This window comes from Rhinolophus hipposideros, assembly GCF_964194185.1.
Source record: "Rhinolophus hipposideros genome assembly, chromosome: 8".
Classification (NCBI taxonomy): Eukaryota; Metazoa; Chordata; class Mammalia; order Chiroptera; family Rhinolophidae; genus Rhinolophus; species Rhinolophus hipposideros.
The window spans coordinates 69,308,712-69,322,205 of NC_138054.1; the positions used below are offsets into that span (position 1 = coordinate 69,308,712).

General features: G+C 44.7%; 1 protein-coding gene across 1 annotated transcript; it reads right to left on the reverse strand.

Annotated features, from left to right (window-relative positions):
- Positions 1-1,665: 1,665 nt before the first annotated feature.
- UTP11 (UTP11 small subunit processome component) lies at positions 1,666-11,516 on the reverse strand. The gene is made up of 8 exons (XM_081055773.1): positions 11,215-11,516; positions 7,916-7,977; positions 6,632-6,734; positions 6,135-6,248; positions 5,210-5,303; positions 4,982-5,112; positions 3,026-3,136; positions 1,666-2,312 (listed from the first exon to the last, which is right to left on the reverse strand). The coding sequence occupies exons 1-8, from the start codon at positions 11,275-11,277 to the stop codon at positions 2,229-2,231; spliced, it is 762 nt and encodes a 253-aa protein (XP_080911899.1). The 5' UTR covers positions 11,278-11,516; the 3' UTR covers positions 1,666-2,228.
- Positions 11,517-13,494: the final 1,978 nt, after the last annotated feature.

Below are 13,494 nucleotides of genomic sequence, written 5' to 3' on the forward strand. Positions count from 1 at the left end.
ACACTCTCCTGCTTCGGTCAGTTGTGGCAATGGACCAAGACTGGGCCAGGTTCGTTGGTTCTCTGCTGTGGAGACTGGGGGCAGGGGTGAGGGGGGAGGGTTCCATGTTGCCCAGGAAGCTGCTGCTTTGGAGACTAGGGTCGTACAAGAGGCCAGAACCACAGACGTCCTCACAGAAATGCTCTCCACCTCTGCAGGCTGCCCACATTCCCCTTGGCACAACCCGGAAAGGAGGCTACTGAGAGCCCAACCCACACCCTGGACCAGGAGGGCTGTACCCTAAGGAACCAATACTGTCTCCCCAAGCCACGAGTCAGGAGTCTGAGGGCCCACTGAACACGGGAGCTCAAGGCCCTGGCCTATTTGCAGGACAGCAGGCTCCACGAAGCTCGAGTCTGTCAGGTTAACCACAAAGGGCAGCCGGTCTCTCTCCTTGGATTCCTCGGACTTCAGAGACAGACCTCGGTGTGACAGAAATTCCAGGCCCGATGGGCTGATGACTTCCAGCCTGGCACTTACGCTCGTCCCGGAGGTTGGATGTTCCTGCTCCTTCTGGCCTGTGCACACGCCTCAGGCCTCACTGTGTACCTAGGTATCACATGAGGACTCGGAGCGTAACCTCTGTATGTGAACCCCTGGTGGTGTGTCCGTGTACCAGAGGATATGTAGATGTGCATGCCCCTGGGTTTAGGAGGCCTAATAGTATGTGTGTGCCTTGTGCATCTGTAAATGTGAGGGCCTATGGAGTGTGTTTAACTTTTTGTGGGCATGTACTTAAGGAGAAGGCATTCGTAACTTCCTACCTTCCTAGCCAGCAGGGGCAAGGGACAGCCAGAGCAGTGGTCAAGCTGTTTCGCCCCAGGAACGGTGCTGATTGGTCTGATCACTCCTCTGTCCAACCCATGTGGTAAGCTCCTCCCCTGGCAAGACTGTCCCCAGATCCCTGTGTCACAAGACTATCAACATTTATTTAGCACTTCCCCAGAAGGGAGTTCACACACACAGTGGGAAGCCCTTCCCCAAGGCAAAAGCTGCTAGCTTGTATTCCCCTACCCCTTTGTCCTGTTTTCCAGGACCGCCAAATCTGAATCCCACTGGGTACACCATGAGAAAACAGGCTTTCATTTTAGGTTTTGTACAGGAACCTAACAGTAAGGAGAACTTAAGTTTTAACTTTTTTTTTTTTTTTTAATCTTTAAATCCACGCATAGCTGTTTCCCCTCCAGGGGACAAGGTGTAAGCAAGCCTCCCAGAACCCTGCTCCTCCCACATTTGATCTGAGCATGCTCAGTCCTGTCCTAACGGCTGTGGCCTATCATCCCTGTACGGGCACGGAAGGGAAGGGTGAGACTCTGGGAAGAGGACACATCCTGGGGTCCATAGCTCCAGGGTGAAGGTCTGTCCCAAGCCATTTATAGCTTTGGATTCATGAGTTGGCCAGGAACGCAAAGGGCAAGAACACAGCCAGGTCTGTTCTGATTTGAGCTTCTGATATCAATAAAGAGGTGCCCCTGTGAGTCCCTAATTCCAAGAGTTTCTATCTACAGCTTTAAAAGGTAAGAGGAAAAAAGCCTCCTTGGCTAGCTTATGAAGCCACCTGAATATCTAATGAATATAAAATGAATGAGGGTAAAATCAGCCTATTCACTGGATAAAACATTATGCTAACATTAAAATATTTCTTTTAATTTTTACTATGAGCATATACATGGCTTTTAAAAAATGTAGTAATGTAACAAAATGGAAAAGAGCTAATGATTTAAGTGAAAAAACTAAGACATAAAATTGTTTACTATAATTACAATTACAAAACACAAAAACATACACAAAATCCGATGCATACATTTACAGAATGGAGGAAATAAACCAGAATGCTCAGAGTACTCTTCACCAACACTGTCCCAGTTCCCAGCAATAACTATTTATTGTTCTTGAACAAGCATTGGGATCAGGGATGAATTTATTTATTTTCCAAATTTTCCATAATGAGACTATATAACTTTCATAACGAAAAAAATGTAAGTATATAAAAATAAGACTGACTTCACAAACCAAAAACAGTAAGATGGGGGAAGGGGCTTTAATGTTGTTCATATCAAATGTCAGATCTACAATAAACTATGGTTACAAACAAGAAAACCATGTCATTTAGACCAATGGAATTTGAAATTACTGGGGGGAAAAATAATTCTTTTCCATGCGGAATGATAAAGCTTATTTATAACACTTCAACGTTTTCGACAACCCTGAAATCTATAAATAGCTGGGGAGTCCACTGTTTCTTTCTTCACCTTCACCTTCCGAGTTTTATCCTATAAGAGTAAAAAGATTACCAGTAAATAGTAGTAGAGAGTTTTATAAAATAGGAAAATTCATAAACTACCTATAGAAAGCCCCAATTCAGTCCTTCTCAAAGTGCAGGAGAGACAAAGCCCTACAGCCCTGAGGAATTTCCAGATGCAACCAACCAACTTCTCCCTGGGCATCTACAATGATACTAGTGTGAAGAGGTTCTTGGAAACACTGAGAAGAAAGGTACTCGAATCATTTTCTTTGGTAGGGCTTATTCTCTCCCAGAACCCTAGCTGAGAAAGGCAGAACTGAATGATCTGCAAAGATGAAGATTTGACATTTAGAGGAATCATAATATGAAAGGGGCATCTTATATCCTTTAGCTGTTATTTAACTACACAATGTTGCCTATTTTTAAACACCAATGAGTGACATGCACTGTTTTGTTAAACTGTTTAAATGTTAAAGATAGCTACTCATAAGCTATAAAGTTCACATGCTACCTGATCCCACCCTTTGCTGTTCCAAAGCACGGACTAATAAGGCTCTTATTACCTTCTTAATCAAGGCACATTTCAACACTGTCAGAATAACAGACACAGGCTCAAACCACTACTGCCCCTGAGGAGCAGACATTTTCACTGGGGAAGATTTACACACAGCTGAAATCCAGTCCCGGTTAAGACCTTTACAAGCGGGGGAAAGGTGAAAGCCTAAGGCTCTCTCTCCTCACCAGAAGATCTTTGCGTGTTTGAATTTTCTGTGCAATAACGAACAATTTCTTCTCACGTTCAATCCGCTGTGTCAGGCAGTTATACTGCTTTTGCCTTTCTTTAGCTATCCGCTGCAGAAGAAACACATTTTCAATAAAATGCTTAGGATAAAAAATGAATAAGAAACTGTTTCTTAAACCCAAACGGAGTTTATCAACTCCTTTCTTACTCCAGAATCGACATAACGAGATACTATACAGCTGTCCATTTTGGGAACACCACAATCTGGAGCTGAACGAAAGCCTGGAGACTTGCCCAGGGACACACGGTGCTCCGGGAGCAGAGTCAGGACTGTCCTGAGTCACGCGGGTCTCAGGAATCTTTCCACTACTACACTAAGCTGCTCCAACCCCGCGTGAGCATCTGGTTACCTAAGGTGATGCCGAAATGGATTAGTACTGGAAACCTTGCACAAAAGTGAATAGAGACGGGCGCCAGGCAGGATGCTGTGTCTGAGGACTGCAGATCTCAGAGAGCAGGACTTTTTCAGCAGAGGCTGACCTGAGAACTCTCACTGTTGATGACTCCTCAAATAAGACCAGTGGTCCTTAAATTTGGGGGAATTGTAAACCTGAGAAACTGACAAAAGCTTTGGATTCTTTCTTAAAATAAATGTACACGTGTCTGTACACATTTATAGGGCTTATTCTCTCATGGAACCCCAGTTGAGATAGGCAGAACTAAATGATCTAAATTTGTACATATATATATATATATATACCTGTTTACTCAAAATTTCAGTGGGGAAAGAAAGCATCCATAGACTTCCTAAAGCCCATTCATGGATTGCCCACTCCCTCCAAGTTAGACTGAAAATTCCTTTGCGATCCACCCACCAGTGGTCGCTTAATAAAAACGATTTTGCTCTAAACAAAACAGTTGAAAAAAGTAACACTGCTAGACAAAAATGGCAAAAGCCAAACCTTCCCAACTTCTCAAAAGATATGTTGGTGAATTATTCTACACAGGCATTTGGAACACTCATCTCTTTAGGGACTACCACAATACTTGAAAAGTGTCAGTGACACAGCAAACTGAAAAAAGCAAGTAATTGACAGAGTTATCACGTGAACACTAGTCAGCCGGCTCCTCAACTAGAAGTGTTATCTACATACAGCGGAATATTACTGGGCCTCAGACTTAAACAATTCCCTGATTGTAGCATAGTCGCACAGCAGTGGTTTCAAACAGCTTTTGTTTTCACTTTATTGCACAGACTGTCAAATTTATGGGATTACCCAATATAGTCAAACTAATTAGGGGTATTTATATAACTAAAGCAAGTTTAGCTGCCTCTGAGTGAGAGAAACTGCTGTGAAATTAAACATTGGAAGCAAAGCTGATGTAGTGTAAATGATTCAAATCAAAACAGAACAGCTGTCTGACTGAAACACATTGACAGCATTTTTTAAAATGAATCAGTCAGAAGTGAGAGTTCAACTCCAGAAGGCTTTGAGAAATAGCATGTCTTCTACACAAACCCAGTTATAGTGATGGAAAACACAGGAAGTCAATACAAAATTTTGGTTACAAATGCATAACGCTTAAGAATTTTTGATGTGTATTTGCTGCTAAAGTTTCAATATCAAAGTATACCAAATTCTTTATCTTCAGTGCCCTCCTTTTTCTGCACTGTAAAACTGCTGGCATCAGTTACAAGCATTAAAAGCACAAAGCCCAGGGTCAAACGCAGATCAAAAGGCCAAAACTTAAGCTGCTGACCATTATGCGACCCATCCACCAATCTTAGAAACCAAGGAATGCTCCTTTACTCCCATCCCTATCATCAAACCCTCCTACTCTTCTAAGGGAACGTAATGAGTTTTCCACAAATTATTATACTAAATGCAGTGGCAAAAAAAAAAGGAATCTAGATTCTCCTAAACTCAGACCTAAAGAAAAATGGAGAAAATTACCTTAAGTCGAGTCTGATGGGTAACTCCTTTCACCTTCTCCTTCTGCAAGGTCTCTAGCGTGGGTCTATTAAAGACTCTGTCCACTAGTTCTGGGGCTGTTCGCAGGTGAGTTGCAATATCAAACTGTTCAACTAAAAGTCAAGACAATCCTTTAGGCGCTGTCTCTTAACACCAAACAACACAGACGAATATGCTAGACTGTCCCAGGAACCTTCAAACATTTCATACCTTCCTTTTTAGTGTCGAAAAAGAACACATGCTTATTCTGTTGCTTCCCCTGGAAATCCAGCAGATGGAGCTCTGATTTTAGTCTTTCAATTTTCTAGAACACAAAATATGGTCTCATTTTATATTGGGTTCTTCTAGGGTATCAGAAATGCATTTGCAAAAGTTTAAACCATTTCACATCATTATCACCAGCGAGCAAAGAATTTGCTTCATCCTTTTAAAGGAAAGGACCACTAAAATTTATCAAGCACCAACCACATGACAGGGACTGGGCTGGCATTCCCCAAAACTCATTTAATCCTTACAACTAACTGTCTTATGAGATAGAAATGAGGAAAAGAGCTTCAGAGAGGTTAACTTGTCCATAATCTTGGGGCTAATAAATGGCAGAGCCAGAATTCAAACCTAAGTCTGTCTCATTTTAAAAACGGAACTCTTTCCACTCCACTATGCTTCTCAGTCATTTTTCACAATTAAGCACATTTCAAGATCGAAAACACTAGAGGCGGCCAGAAGGCTCAGTTGGTTAGAGCGCTAGCTCTGAACAACAGGGTCACCAGTTTGATCCCCACATGGGCCAGTGAGCTGCACCCTCCACAACTAGATTGAAGACAACGAGCTGCCACTGAGCTTCCAGAGGGGCAGCCAGGATGGCTCAGTTGGTTAGAGCGCGAGCTCTCAACAGCAAGGTTGCCAGTTCAGTTCCCACAATGGCAACTGGACTTGGAGCTGAGCTGCGCCCTCCACAACTAGATTGAAGGACAACGACTCGGAGCTGATGGACCATGGAGAAACACACTATTCCCCAATAAAAAATTTAAAAAGAAAAATTGCAAACACCAGAAGAAATCAACTTTTAAATTTAGATGGATTTATATTTATCTTCTTAAGCCATAAAAATATTCAGAACAGTTTCAGTTGTTACCTTAGCTTCTGCAACCCTTTTCATTTCTATGTATTTGACATCCTGAGTTCTCATCAGTTTCAGCTGTTCTGGAGTTACTTCTTCCTTAGTCTCCTTAATAACATGAACTCCATCCTAAAATCCAAATTTAAAAGATACATTTCTTATTAAATTAAAACCATTACTAAGTTGTTGGCCTAATTCATCGTTGGAACAAAGATAACCAAAAACCATCTGCAATTCAATGCACTACGCCCCAAGGTGCATGGTCAATTTAGATGACCTCCAGTCATCCACTCTAAGAACAGCTTTAGGCATAAGACAATTCAGAGTCAGGGGCAAAAACATGTGCTGCTCCTGATGGGACAGTTTTGCCTTGGATACTGACCAAGAGCACCTGGACCAACTGGAAAAGGGCTACGTAAAGGCCAAGATTCTTTCTCTCCATCTCCCCCCCATTCCTTATTTTCTTTATTGAGTTGGAGCTCAAAACACCAAATGATCCATTAGGCACCCACCTGGAGTTTAACCCGAGTCATTTTATAATAGAATTCATCTGGATTTTTTTCAAGAGCTTTCTTCCGCAGAGCTCTGAGATATTCTTGCTTTTTCCGGTAGTCACTAAAAAGTAGGTTAAACAATCCCACAATGAGCAAACTTTACAAGCATCTAAAGTTCACAGAAAATGAAACTCAAAAAAGCCAAAGCAACAACTACATTTGATCCACACTCCACTGTCACTGATACTGAGCTCCTATCTCTGTAGGTCCTCTCCTGTCCCAATCCTACCTGAAATTAACTGTCCCCATCTCACATACATTTTTAGTACCATTTATATCATTACAGGGAGGGACCAAAGCACCCATTAAAACTCCTTAGACAGGATTCTGATGCAAACCTGGGCACCAAGTGACCAAATAATATCAAGAAACTACACAGTGCAGTACAGCATAGTGACTAGAATCCGGGACTCTGGAGCCAGACTGTCTGCATTCAACTTTGTCTCCACCACTTCTGGTTGAGTAATTCTGGATAAGTCAGTTAACCATTCTACATCCCAATTTAACCTGTAAAATGGGTATGATAATAATAGTATCCTAGAAGGCTGCTGGGAGGAATAAATGAGTGTAAAAATTGTAACTCTCCTAGAACACTGCCTGGCCCAACGGTAGCACTCAGTTATTACTATTAGCCTTAAAAACTCTGGGACCCAGAGCAACCAAACACCTCGCCCACCATCTGTAGCAAGAGCATAAAAACGACCTCAGCTGACATGCATGGCTAACAAATAATTATAAAGTATTTTGCAATAAAGTGCTAAAGGAGAAGAATGGACATAATTGTCTTATAAAATGTTTTCAGAGTTCATTATCACCCACGCTCAGTCTCATGAATCCATCCTTCACATCTCTTCATTCCACACCACACACATGGTGATGTAAGAGACGCAACAACTAGAATTTTAGATCATATCTTGCACTTCAAGAAAAGGGAGAGAAAAAAGACTCAGCTTTTGGCTCAAACACCAAGGCAGGGGCAAATCAAAGCCACTATGAGAAAATGATCTGGAGCAACATGACAAAAAAAAATCACAATGCAACTACAGTTACATAAATAATGCTCTGCCTAAACAAAGAGACAAGTTTAGGGTCACAGAAAAGCATCTGACAAGCTGCCAGAGCTTTGGTCATTTTATCAATGGCAGGAAATTATCCCCTGTTGGACACTCAAGCAATTCAACTGCAGTGTGGGGAGGTTATAAGCTTTCTTGGCAGCACCTCTACCAGAAAGACTGAACTCACTTTGCACGAAGTTTGTAATCTTTCTTTTTCTCCAGCAGACCCAGATGTTTTCGAAAGCTGGGCTAGAAGACAAAAGAAAAAAAAATGTATTAAGTTTCTTCAGCAAACACATACCCAAATCAACATGATACCTGATGGCAACAAGCAAGTCTCTGGAGTGCTCGGGAAATCCATGTCCTTGGAGCCAACTCACTACCCTGTTACCTCCCTTCCCCTGACTGGGCTCTGCCCAAGGATGAGAGGGATGGTGCCAGAGAGGTCACGAGCACTGCCGTAGTAGGTTGCTTGGCCTATTAAGGACAGAGAGAGGCAACAATGACTCGGCACTAAGCAAGCAGTTGCCAGTTGTACTAAAATTACTACCAACTTAATCCAAGGTTTTATAAAATACTATGAAGGGAAAACATAGTAACAGGGAGGCAACTGTGGTAAAGGAGCTAAATTTGGAGTCTGGAGAAATGGATTCAAATCCAAGCTTTACCTCTTCACAATCTGTGACCTTGGGCAAGTCACTTACCTTCTCTGAGCTGCTGTTTCCTAACTATAAAATGGGAATAATAGTACCTACTTCTCGTGGCTATTGTGAGGATTAAATGAGCCTCTGTCAGTGGGAGTGCCTGCACGTGGCACTACCTGCACTGGGCACATAGCAGGTGCCCAGCATATGTTTGCTGTTATTATTGTACCTGTGGTACAAAAGTATGGAGAACCCCAAGTATGACAGAAAATACTTTCTCTGACACAGAACTTGGACAGCACAGAAGGTACAAGGAGTATGTTTTGGTATTATATTTCCGCAAGCTACCATTTGTTGAGCACTTAATACATGTCAGGGTCTGTGCTAAATGATTTTGCTTACATCATCATAACAGGTCACATTTGTTAAGCTCTTACTCTATTACAAAGCAATTTGATAAACTCACTACATACAATCTCATTTAATTCCCCACAACAATCATGGAAAGTAGGTTAAAGCGGACAAATGGTTATCACGGTCTTCCAAAGGGGAATGTGGTTTAGAGAATAACTTGCCCAAGAACACAGAACTAGTGAATGGCAAAGCTAGAACTAGAACCCCGTCTATCTGGGACCACAGTCTGTGCTCTTCCCCACTCCACTAGACTGCATCCTTTTTTGCTCTGAATAATCTCGACTTTTGAGGAAGTACATACACTTCTCTACTGTGTAGACTTGTATAAGAATTTGGACCATTTGGGTGGGATTTTTAACTTAACAGTCACCTTTCTCATCTTTTATCCTTGCAGTGATACAATAACTAAGTCAATATTTAAAATAACACCCAAAATCTCTCCTGGTAATTTTTAATTACAGCACACAAAGGGAGGTTGACAGAGAGTGGAGAAAGAAAACTCAAGGGTCAAAAAAGCAACACCACGAGGCCGAAATCTTGAAAGCTATCATGTCCACTGGAATGTGCAGTGGCATTATAGATAAACCTGGCGTTGCATCTGACATAGTTCACACGTAATTACACATCCCCCTTCCATACAAAATATCTTCGATAGTTCCCCATTGTCTCAGTGAAGGACCTATAGGATCAAAGACCAAACTTTACCCAAACTGGGAGTGCTCTGTCAATGTGTTTATCCACCTTTCCAGTACGGCCTCCTCCTCTCCTCTCCCAAAAAGATCCTCTATTCCTTTTCAGACATGGCTATGTCATGCTCACAGCCAGCCTCAAAAGCCCTCCGCCTTCTGTGCTAATCCAACTACTTACAACTGTGACTTTGGACGCACTATTCACTGTCTTTAAGCATCAGATTGCTCATGTATAAAATTAGGATAACACCCACCTCATAGGAATGCTGTAGGATTATATGAAACAATCCTTGTACAGCCTCTGGGGCTGTACTTAGCATACAGTCAGTGCTCAAAAAGTGACAGCTATTACCATCGCCTTCCAAGGCCCACAGCTGCACCATGTCTTCTGTCATCTCTGCGCTTCCTACTCCAATTCCTCCTTTGGCATTTTTTATGTGCCACCTCTGGTGAAGTTGCCTCTTTACGCACCTTTTAGTAGCCCGATTTCAAAACACTGGGTCTGATTTCCTGGCTTTGCCGCTTGCCAGCGCAGGTCTGGGCAAATTACTTAACTTATCTGAACCTTCGTTCCCCCATCTGCACATGGGAGAAAATAATACCTACTTCCACACACTGTTGAGAGTTCAATGAGATAACGAGAGGAAAGCATTTTGCACGTTGTCTGGCTCTGGCACACAGTAAACACTTCTAGCCATCGTTACTTCCAGATAGGTCCACACGTAGGTGCAAGCACAGTGGCAAATCACAGCACTGCTCCCCGCACACCGCAGAGCACACGGCAAGTGAACGATACGTGCCCGGTGAGCGCTATTGAGCAGGAAGACTGAACTGGGGTTAAGAGGCATCAGTGGGCCACACCACGTTAGACACATGCTTCTTCCTCTCTTCTGCAGCTATAAAATGAAGCTGGACCAGGTATCTCCAAGGGCCTTTCCGGGTTGGATGATGCGTGACTCCCGAGGGCTGGGAGGTAGATACATTCATTCTACATACTTGAAACGGACTTCTCTTCAACCTCCCCACACAGACACATCCTCCACAGGCCCAGCGATCCTGCCCGATGTTGGCATTTGTGGGTGGGCAAGTCAGTGGAGGTCTCTGGTCCTCACTTTCCCCACTGGTATAACGGGGATGGAAAACACCGACGTCGCGGGCTGAGGCATAACCAAAACGCGTGAGTGGCAGGCCTTCATGGACCACAAGGCCCACGATACCCTATTTTTCTCAATTATAGTTGACATTCAATGCAACTTCATGCTGGTTTCAGGGGTACAGGGTAGAAGACGTTAATTTATGAAGTGGCCCCCAGGACCACATTAATAACACCAATCTCTTGGGTCACCACCCGCACACAGAGCTGAGCCCCTTCCGACGTGGCTGCCAGTTCCAGCTGGGGCTCTTCCCTGCTTTGTGCGCTTCGACGTCAACCTCAGAGACCACGCACTTGACACACAGCACCTCATTTAATTACCCCACTGAAACCTTGAGGGAAGCTCTGATCATCCCCAAGAACCGGGAGCAGCCCGGGCCCTTCCCAGAGAGGACCACAACCCCCCTGCGCCCCGAGCCCCAAGGCTCCGCCCAGCCACGCCGGCGTCGTTAGCACAGATTTGCATTGATTTACACGCAGCATCTACGTACAGAAGAGACCAGGACCCACCCACCGAGGGGGGGTTGGGGCTAGAGAAGTACATGGGGGCCACAGGCCCGCGCTCGTGGACCTTGTGCGAGCCTACCTGGCTTCGCTCTCGGTGTTCCCGCTGTCGCGACTTGGCAGCTTTCCGAAAAGCCGCCGCCATGTCTGCTCACGCCTGGGAAAGCTCAGTAGGCAACGCCGGTTGCACACCACCTCAGCCTCCGCGTCCACTGACCCTACCGGAAACAGGTCACGCCACCAGAGGCTTAGAACCGCCCACTTCCTCTCCGCAGGCTATGCGGTGCCTGCTTTTCCGGAAATGTGTCGTCTAGAAAGGCGTCCGCGACTGGCTGCTTCTGGGAAGTGTAGTTCCCCAAGTCTAATCACGTGACTGCAAGAGCCAGTTCTTATTCGCCTGCTTGTCTACGTGTACCGAGATCTCGCCTTCGCGCTCGGCTCCGCGTTGGCACCTGGGAACACGTGGCTGGCACTGCAGTGGGCCGAGCTGGGCGTGGAGTGTGCGCATGCGCAGTTCACTAGGGCGCTACACTTGTATTTACGCGGTGTATTTAAAACTAGGAGCTGCGTGAATTTTGTGTGTACAGGAAAAGAGCACTCTATAGAGAGTGCGGACCTTAAAACCATGTCTGGCTCTACCATTCATTGGCTGCGTGGCTTTTGACAGGTCGCTTGATTTTAATAAGCATCGTTTTTCTCATCCATGAAACAAGAATAATAGCATGCACTGCTTGCCTCAAAGAGCCCTCAAGGGACTCACAGCTGAATGGAGTGGTATGGCAGTAGTTATGAAGTTCTGAGCCTACACCCTCAGTGAATGGCTGGCTGACAGCATGAGTGTCAGAGGCAGTACCATGTAAATGACTAGGACCATAAACCATGGAGGTGTGTTCTGATCCCAACTGCTACCAGCCAAGAAAAAGTTAGCTTCACTCAACCTTGGTCTCCTCCTCTGTGAAATTGAGGTTGTAATACAGAATTGTTGTGAGGATTAAATGAAATACAGTAATACCTCTGTTTTCGTACGTCTCCATTGACGAACATTTCCCCGTTGACGAACATTTCCGTTTCCGAATGCCGTAAACCCGGAAGTAAATGCTTCGGGTTTTTTTTAACACACCTCGGAAGTAGAACATGTCACGCGGCATCCACTGAGTGCAAGATCCTGAGGCCTAGCTGTCGGCTGTTTTCGAACGTTTCAGAACTCCAATGATCTTCCGGAACGGATCACATTCGAAAACCGAGGTACCACTGTGATGTTTAAAATGCTGTGTTCACCCCTTAGCAAGTTCTCAATTTGGAGCTATTATTGTTATTACTAAACCTAAATGTAAGGATTGAGAGAGGGTTGGGCACTGCAGAGTACTCCAGAAGCATCGGGTTTCTTTTCCACCATGTAAAGCTAGATTTCAGCTGTAATTGCATCCATTTCTCACGACAGGGCTCACTCTTCATGCTGAGGAGCTCTGGGAAAATCCTCTCTTCAGTCCCCAGAAGTGGAAGTCCAATAGACCAGTGGGCATGAAAAAACCTAAAAGTAGCTGAGATCTGAAGTGTGAAAAGTGTTTTTCTAAGTCTGAGTCTTGCCCAACTAGGGCCACATGCATTAACAAAATTTCATCTCATTTGTTACTTAGCCACTGAAAGACAAGGCTCTTCATGATGTGGCCTATGCCCACTTTTCCAGCCTCCTCTTGATTCAGAAGCCTAGCCATTAGTCAGAGTAACCTGGTGGCAGCCCCAGTCACTCCTACCACTTCCCTTGAAGAAGGCGTTGAGTAATGGGTACACCCAGAAGACAGCTCTGCACACTGGAAGGGATAAAGAACCCTGGAATCCGCCTGCAGGAGCTCTAGGCAGTCCAAAGGGTAAGGGTGAACAATATACCCAAAGAAGGAAGTTTTCTCACTGGGGGAAGGAGGGCTTGTGGTTACAAGCATCAGAGAGTGATTCAGTACTCAAGAGGAAACCACAAGAGGCCTGTCAGTCATCACCCAACGCCACCTTTTGAAAGCCCTTCCAAGATGAGAGAACAGCTGGGAGACCCTGAGCAAGCCCCCTTCCACCACAAGATAAGGAAGGGTGTGTGGGGACCTCCTGGGTGGGTAAAGGGACAACTAGATCGCACTCACCCAAGGCTGGTCATCCAGGACTAAGGCTCTGCTTCCAGCCCCAGCTCAGACACACCTGTTCCTCAGAGATAGGGAGGGAGGGGGACTGATAGAGAACAGGAACAGGGAGTCCATGTGGCTGATCCCTAGACCTCCCTGGGGCATGTCCTCCTGGGTCAACAGAAATAGAGCAGGCAGGGAAATGTGAGCCCACTGGAGACCTAGAAATGTGGAGGGGAACCAGAGGGGCA